The sequence below is a fragment of the Penaeus japonicus genome, unplaced genomic scaffold, assembly GCF_977035675.1.
Source record: "Penaeus japonicus unplaced genomic scaffold, GWHDUDI00000001_assembly GWHDUDI00000002, whole genome shotgun sequence".
Taxonomy (NCBI): Eukaryota; Metazoa; Arthropoda; class Malacostraca; order Decapoda; family Penaeidae; genus Penaeus; species Penaeus japonicus.
Window position 1 is genome coordinate 13,000,102 of NW_028234404.1, and position 7,500 is coordinate 13,007,601.

Genomic DNA, 7,500 nt, shown 5'->3' on the forward strand with positions numbered 1-7,500 from the left:
TATCATTCATCTAATTTATTCAATATTCTTTTCTAGACACGTTTTATACTTTGACTATAATTCCTTTGATATATGTACTATTGATATTCATAAAAGCGAGTCTTAAAAATGTGAATATCATTCATACGACAAAAGAGTTTTAAAGATTATCGTTCATCAGCCAATCGCTACCCAAATAAGCTAAACTATCAAAATAAAGTTTCACAGAATGTTTGCAATTCAGCCAATAAAAAAGCTACTAAATCTGATGTATCCTTATAAGACTGTTTTGAGACGACAGAATCTAGTTAGATAAAAGAGACAAAATGCCAAACCGATAACGTAACGTCGTGAAAAATCCAGTTACTAAACTTACGACCAACTTCCCGCGAGGAATTCAGGAAATATCACATCCTAAAAACACATTTCTTAAAAAAAAAAATATAGCACCAAAAATACCAAACAAAATATATGCAAGGCTATTTCCCGTTTAGTCTTGTCATATTACTCTCCTATTAAACAAGAAATAAAGAAAGATAAGATTCGCAGTCAAGAGTCCAGGCGAACCTTGGGGAGCCTTACGTCTCAGAATTATGTGCTTGTATTATTTTTAGTATTGCTGTTGCTAAGGTTGTTGTTGCTTTTGTGCTTGTGGTTATTCTTTGTAATTAGCATTGTTGTTACGCTGTAGCTTTTGTTGTTGTTATTGTCATTGTTATTATCCGCCATCTTTATTCTCTTTACCTTTATAAAATGTTGTTGATGTTGATATAAAAAAGTTGTTAATAATATAGATTATAATAATTGTAATTATTGCACTGATGATGATGTTACTACTCTCGTTGCTGTTGTTATTGTAATGATTGTTATTATTATTTTCGTTTTCTTTATGATAGTAATGATGATAATAGTGATAAAAATCATACTAATGATAATGATTTACAATGATAGAATAGTGATTATGATGATAACAATGATAATGATAATAATAATGATAAAGATAATAATAATGATGAAGATGATAATAATACTGATAATAGTGATAGGAATAAGAGTAATGATAATAATAATGATAATTATGATAATGATAATAATGATAATAATAATGATGATAATGATAATAATAATGATAGTTGTTGGTGTTTTGTTAATATCATTATTGTACTGCTATTATTATTGCTATTATCATTTACAGTATCATTATTATATTCATGAATGAAGATGAACAAAATCAACTTCATGCATCTTAATATCAAACATCAAACAACCGTCAGTTTCTTGTCTGAATCTAATTGCTTTTATATCAAGACTATTTGCATCTATTGTTGATATCTATTCAATTAGATTAAAACAAACAAACACGGAAATGATTTTATTATACACGTTAAATATACAACCAATTAAATGACAGAGACATCATACTCATTTTGAGAGTAATATTTTTGCTTCTTATTCATCCCTCGGTGTTATCATTCTGCATCAAGAAGATTTCATTATAACTAGTGCACATTGGATTAACAATAAATAAAACCAAGGGAGTAATACGGAAAGTAATTCTATTAAACATGTAGTCTAACACGTACAGCAGCGTAGCTAATACAAGATCCTCTTTAAGGAATGACAGTTGCGTCAAAAGCCATGGACTCGATGGAGCACTCGTTGGTTCCCCTCCTGATCCTGAAGAAGCCGTCCTCGCCCCAGTCGGCGCCCCACGAGTTCTTGCACGTCCAGTACTTCTCGCCGGTGCTGCTGTCCACGCCGTAGCCCACCAGAAGGACTGCGTGGGATGTTAGCTGGGGAGGAAAAAAGGATATTCTTATTATTTGAAGGAAGAATGATTATCAATTGATTTTATGAGTCTGTTTTAGATTTGCTTAACGTTTCTTGATTATTCATATATATTTTTTCCCTCTGTTTTCATCGTTGTAATCAATTTCGTTGATTTTATGACATGCTGTTGAATCTTCACATCTCGGCAGTCAATGAAGGCCAACACACACCTCGAGGGGATTGAAGTCGTTCTTGAAGCCAGTGTGGTGGTAGATTCCTCCCTCGTAGTTGCGGAAGTCGTCATAGACCATATAGCCGACGGGCAAAGGACCATTTTCCACCAGGGCTTGCAACATGAGCTCCTCGTTGCACGCGCCGTAGTAACCACCCACGTATCCATACTGACTCACGTAGGTGCGCGCGCAGCTGGCGTCTGTATCACAAGCGTCATCCTAAAGGAAATTATATTAATGCATTCTTCACTGAACAATTATTCGTAACTGTATTATGTGAAACAATCACTTTTGAAGATTAATCCATTAATAGATGTGGATAATTTCATAATCCGCTCAGATAAAGAAAGAACATCGTACAAGTGCAGTGTAGGGATTGCACTCCTCGGCCACGACGCCCTGGTCCACGGCGTAGCGTCCGGCGATTAGGTAGGCGAAACCTCCCATGCAACCCTGGGACAACGCGGAGCACGACACAGCATCCTGCAAAGGACATGGTCGTACTCACACTCCTCCGTAAATGAAATCATATCAGGATAACGTTGGGTCCTTTATAGGCATGTATATTACAGGCTTTACGTCGATTGAGGCCAATTTTATTCACCTGTGTTGAGAAGACGTCCTGGCGCTGGTTGCGGGTGGCCATGCGCAGACGGGCCTCCAGCTGGGCCATGGAGGCGAAGACGTAGCAGGAGCCGCACGAAGCCTGGTCCCTCACGTCGCTCACGTAGTTCACGCCCTCCACGTCACGCCAGTCGAAGTTCTCCGGCAGGAAGGACACGCGGGCCTTCTGCTGGGGGGTCGCGGGGGCGGGGGAAGGGGGGCTGGGGAGGACGCTGCCGGGACCTCCCGCGCGGAGGAACATCTCTTCAACTGTGTATCTGACGACGGTGATAACATAAATTATAGTACAGGAGAACATTCATTAAAGACAAATATATTTTGACCCATGAATAGTGATACGAAGAATATATCATGAGACTCACTTCTCGTGCTGCGGGTAGACCTTGGCTCGCCACGACGTCTGAGAGCCGTTGATCTCTTCCACCATCTTGTGGTCGTTCTTGAAAGCCCGAGTTGGAAGGGAGTTCTTTACCTTCCTGGTCACTCGCGGGGTCGTCTGAGCAGACAAAAAAGATAGAGGATAACAGGACCGTCAGACTGCATGCTGTACATAATATCGCATTTGATTTATCTTGAAGTTACCGTTAATCATCGGCACGAAACTCCACCTTAGTGTTCTTTTGAGCACTGAAACAGGACCAGTTCCTGACGGTCTTGTCACGTGACCAGCCGTTGAAGGTGCGGTCGCAGAAGGAGGTGGAGGAGGTAAAGTCGCCCTCGTAATAGGAGAAAGCGAAGTACGACCTTTCGTTGATGTTAACCTTGAAGAGAGAGAAAGCAAGAGATTATGCCAGGCAAGCTAGATATCTACATCATAGAGAAGACAAAGTAGGACCTATAGTTAATTGTGACTATTCAGTGAGGAAATCTATGGCTAAGTGATATAAATCTTTATTGAATAAGACCTACGAAGAATGATGGATACTATGCTATGATACAATGCTCTGATGAATACATATCATTAAATGGAAGGATCACATTAGTCTCTCACTTCAAAACCCTGGTTATAAATCATGGTCCATGTTCCTTCGTTCCCGAGCTCGTCCGTGGCGGTGTCGGGGAAGCTGAGGGTGAAGGTCTTGGTGTGGACGACGGGGCCGAGTTGGTCGCAGTTGAGGCTGCTGTCGCCCGACCGCTCCGTCTCCTGGAAGGTCCATGTGCCGCGGATGTCCTCGTACAGGCAGTTGGCCGGCGTGTCCGACCGAGCCAGGGTCACGCAAACGGCTAATAGCACGGCACGTACCTATAACGTGTGTTGGAATGAACACATTCATTATGTCAAATGCCCCAAGCAAAACACACAAGTGGCGCCCCCTCGTTCCTTTGGTAATCTATGGGTAAGTTGTAGTTATGCGATGGGAATTCGCTGATCTTAGTATACACCATTAGATCTTTTCTTGGAATCTAAAAAAAAAAAAAAAAAAAAAAAAAACTAAAATGCAATGGCTAGTGTAATATTATTAGTCCTCTGTGGTGCTCCACCCTTCAGTACCTTGAGTAAGTGCCCATATTACTTCATCTAAATTCCACAGATACGTCCCAGGTACACGCAAATTTAAATACCCGGCTGCTCAACGTACGCACGAGCGGTGAGCATACCGTACTACTTACCAACATGATTGATAGACTAGGCAATGTTGTGATAGACTTAGCGTTTGCCCGTATCACAGAGCCTCGCTGTGGTTGGACTGACAACATCTTCCACTTCCATGTATCACTTATAGTCCTCAGGCCGAGTTACCACTGTTGCGTAATACTGTAGAAGTTTCACACAGTAAGACCTTTGTGTGTACTTTATTTATATTTTTCTTTGCATTGGCCGTATTCTGTACATGTAATGTTGCTATCTGTCTTATCAAGAATTACCACGACGGATTTAAAATATACAACATACAGTTAATTTTAAAAAGTCAAGCAATCATCTTCAAAACGAGAGAAAGAAAATAGTCTGAGATAATATTGTTCTGAAAGTATGTAAGATAACCGGATTCCACGTCTTATACTTTCTCAAATTTCATCTGTCCATCCAACCTGATGTGGAAAAAATCGACATTGAAAATTGTTGTGTGTGACCAGGTGTCCACAAGGTCGCGTGTGATAGGGAATTTCCAGCTTATGTGTCTAATGTGTATATAGATATACATCAACAAAGACAAAACATATGGTGTATGAATTAATTATGTAATAGAATCTGGATAGACATCCGTACTTATATGCACTTATGATGATAGCAGAAGTAGTAATTATAATGATGATCATAATAATGATATTAATAACAACTCAAATCATAATTTTATCCTTTGTTATCATTTTTGCTGTGAATGTTTTTTTTCTGATGCTCTTATCACTGCTGTTGTTGTTATTATCATTATTATTGCTATTGTTATTATCTTTACCATAATTATTATCATTACTATTATTATCATTGTTTTATAGTTATTGTTGCAATTATTATTATTAGTTATCAATATTATTATTATCATCATTATCATCATCAGCATAATTGTCATCATCATTGTTATCATTATCATCATTACTATTGTCATTATCATTATTATTATCATCCTTATTTTCATTATCATCACAATTAATTATGATATTATTATCACTTTCCTTCTGATAATTTTATTTCATCACTATCATAATAATAATTATTATCATTACTGTTAAAACACACACACAACATACATATATATATGTATATGTATATATATATATATATATATATATATATATATATATATATATATATATATATATATATATAGAGAGAGAGAGAGAGAGAGAGAGAGAGAGAGAGAGAGAGAGAGAGAGAGAAAGAAAGAAAGAGAGAGGGAGTGTGTGTGTGTGTGTGTGTGTGTGTGTGTGTGTGTGTGTGTGTGTGTGTGTGTGAGAGAGAGAGAGAGAGAGAGAGAGAGAGAGAGAGAGAGAGAGAGAGAGAGAGAGAGAGAGAGAGAGAAAGAGGGAGGGCGTGTGTGTGTGCGTGTGTATGTGTATGTATGTGTGTGTGTGTGTGTGTGTGTGTGAGAGAGAGAGAGAGAGAGAGAGAGAGAGAGAGAGAGAGAGAGAGAGAGAGAGAGAGAGAGAGAGAGAGAGAGAGAGAGAGAGAGAGAGGAAAAGGGAATAACATCAATGTAAACAAATAAACTTGAGATTGTTGAATTGTTTAATCAAATATGAACCAATATGCACACACACACACACACACCATAGATGTAAATTCCCGTACTGCAAATTGTTTACGTTTTCGAGGGGAAGCCAGAGCAGCAGGGTAGTGAGCAGGGATGTACAGATATGGAAATTATCAGCAATCAAATGGTATAAGAACGCTGAGAAAAATGTACTGTCAGCACTCTCGGCTCAGCACCATCATGGTGAGTTACTTAGGACGGTCTGTGTATCAATGGTTCCTAAATTTGTTTGTGTAGTTTACCCCATCTGGTAGTTTCCTCGTCCCAAATTCCCTTCTTACGCATAGAAAAGTAGCTAAAACACGGTATGAAATACAGTGGCTTGTGACGCTTGGTGATTACCCTTGGTGATCTTAGCCTATATATGGATTTTTTAACTTTTAGAAAAAAAAAAAAAAAATCACATACCACACTTTTTTATCGACGAATATCTCATCATCTTCATCAATATTTTTTTCCAAAGACATTTGCTTTGGAAACGCTGATATACATCATTACATGACAATCAATAATACTAACCCATATTAGAAAAAAAAAAAAAACATTATTACCATTTCTTCCTTACTGGTATTAGTATGATTGATTAATTAAGATATTTATCGATCGAGATATAATTTCAGTTCCGCGCCGTGTTACTAGCCGTTTGCGTGACCCTGGCACGGTCGGACACGCCGGCCAACTGCCTGTACGAGGACATCCGCGGCACATGGACCTTCCAGGAGACGGAGCGGTCGGGCGACAGCAGCCTCAACTGCGACCAACTCGGCCCCGTCGTCCACACCAAGACCTTCACCCTCAGCTTCCCCGACACCGCCACGGACGAGCTCGGGAACGAAGGAACATGGACCATGATCTGGAACCAAGGATTTGAGGTTCGCTATAATATTACTGTGCGATTTTTAGATCGAACTTAGGCAACAGAAACTAGCACGAGGTGTCAGATATCTAGCTTGCCGTAACACGATCTCTCCACCTTCAAGGTTAACATCAACGAAAGGTCGTACTTCGCTTTCTCCTATTACGAGGGCGACTTTACCTCCTCCACCTCCTACTGCGACCGCACCTTCAACGGCTGGTCACGTGACAAGACCATCAGGAACTGGTCTTGCTTCAGCGCCCAGAAGAACACTAAGGTGCTACGTCCCTTCGTTTGAAAGCTCGAACTAGCTTTTGTTTTGCCATTATATAATTTGTCTTTATCATCATGTCTCTCCAGTATTAATACATATCATCCTTCACTTTGATATCATTGTTATTACCTGTCTTCTTTATTCGATTTTTGTTTTGTGTCAGACTATTATAATCGTCAATCTTTTCTTTCATCCCTTTACTCGATCTTGCAACTACACAGACCACGCCTCGCATCAGTCAAAAGGTCAAAGAAGCTGTGCCTTCAGGAGCTTTCAAGAATGACCAAAAGATGGTTGACGACATTAATGCTTCCCAGACATCATGGAAGGCCAAGGTTTATGAAAAGCATGAGAAGTAAGAGCAATATATATATTTTTTATGCATTACGTATTTCTATTATCGATAACACCGATTCAAGGCATTGTTTTTTTTTCTTCTGTTCCGTGATTATTTTTTGTGAAGAGAGATGATATCAGTTCTAATATCTACGAAAGAAAGAGAAGAAAAGTGTTTGTGTTTGAAGGTACTCAGCCGAAGAGATGTTCCTCCGCGCGGGAGGTCCCGGCAGCGTC

General features: G+C 39.3%; 2 protein-coding genes across 3 annotated transcripts in view; one reads left to right on the forward strand and one right to left on the reverse strand.

Moving 5' to 3' along the window:
* LOC122264789 (dipeptidyl peptidase 1) overlaps positions 1–7,500 on the forward strand; it is a 19,762-nt gene that overhangs the window by 10,383 nt on the left and 1,879 nt on the right. The window contains exons 1-5 of one of the 2 annotated variants that reach the window (XM_043033848.2): positions 5,856–5,980; positions 6,418–6,669; positions 6,778–6,930; positions 7,149–7,282; positions 7,452–7,500. The exon at positions 7,452–7,500 is cut by the window's right edge and continues 228 nt beyond it. In XM_043033848.2, coding sequence (XP_042889782.2) covers positions 5,891–5,980; positions 6,418–6,669; positions 6,778–6,930; positions 7,149–7,282; positions 7,452–7,500 — 678 coding nt within the window. In that variant the 5' untranslated portion in view covers positions 5,856–5,890. Of the gene's footprint in view, positions 1–5,855; positions 5,981–6,417; positions 6,670–6,777; positions 6,931–7,148; positions 7,283–7,451 lie in introns of those variants that run through there. The other variant, XM_086547586.1, reaches the window with a different exon arrangement.
* On the reverse strand, positions 1,339–4,376 carry LOC122264790 (dipeptidyl peptidase 1). The gene is made up of 8 exons (XM_043033849.2): positions 4,218–4,376; positions 3,598–3,849; positions 3,215–3,367; positions 2,969–3,102; positions 2,587–2,863; positions 2,343–2,465; positions 1,980–2,201; positions 1,339–1,772 (listed from the first exon to the last, which is right to left on the reverse strand). Exons 1-8 carry the CDS (start codon positions 4,302–4,304, stop codon positions 1,590–1,592), a joined length of 1,431 nt encoding a protein of 476 aa, XP_042889783.2. The 5' UTR covers positions 4,305–4,376; the 3' UTR covers positions 1,339–1,589.

Bases quoted from the DNA above. Each gene is read 5' to 3' on its own strand.
- LOC122264790 (XM_043033849.2), bottom strand. From the start codon at position 4,304: ATGTTGTCAGTCCAACCACAGCGAGGCTCTGTGATACGGGCAAACGCT. The intron at 2,864-2,968 runs GTGAGTCTCATG...CACCGTCGTCAG, and splicing joins GTCTACCCGCAGCACGAGAA to ATACACAGTTGAAGAGATGT. The intron at 2,466-2,586 runs GTGAATAAAATT...TGTCCTTTGCAG, and splicing joins AGGACGTCTTCTCAACACAG to GATGCTGTGTCGTGCTCCGC.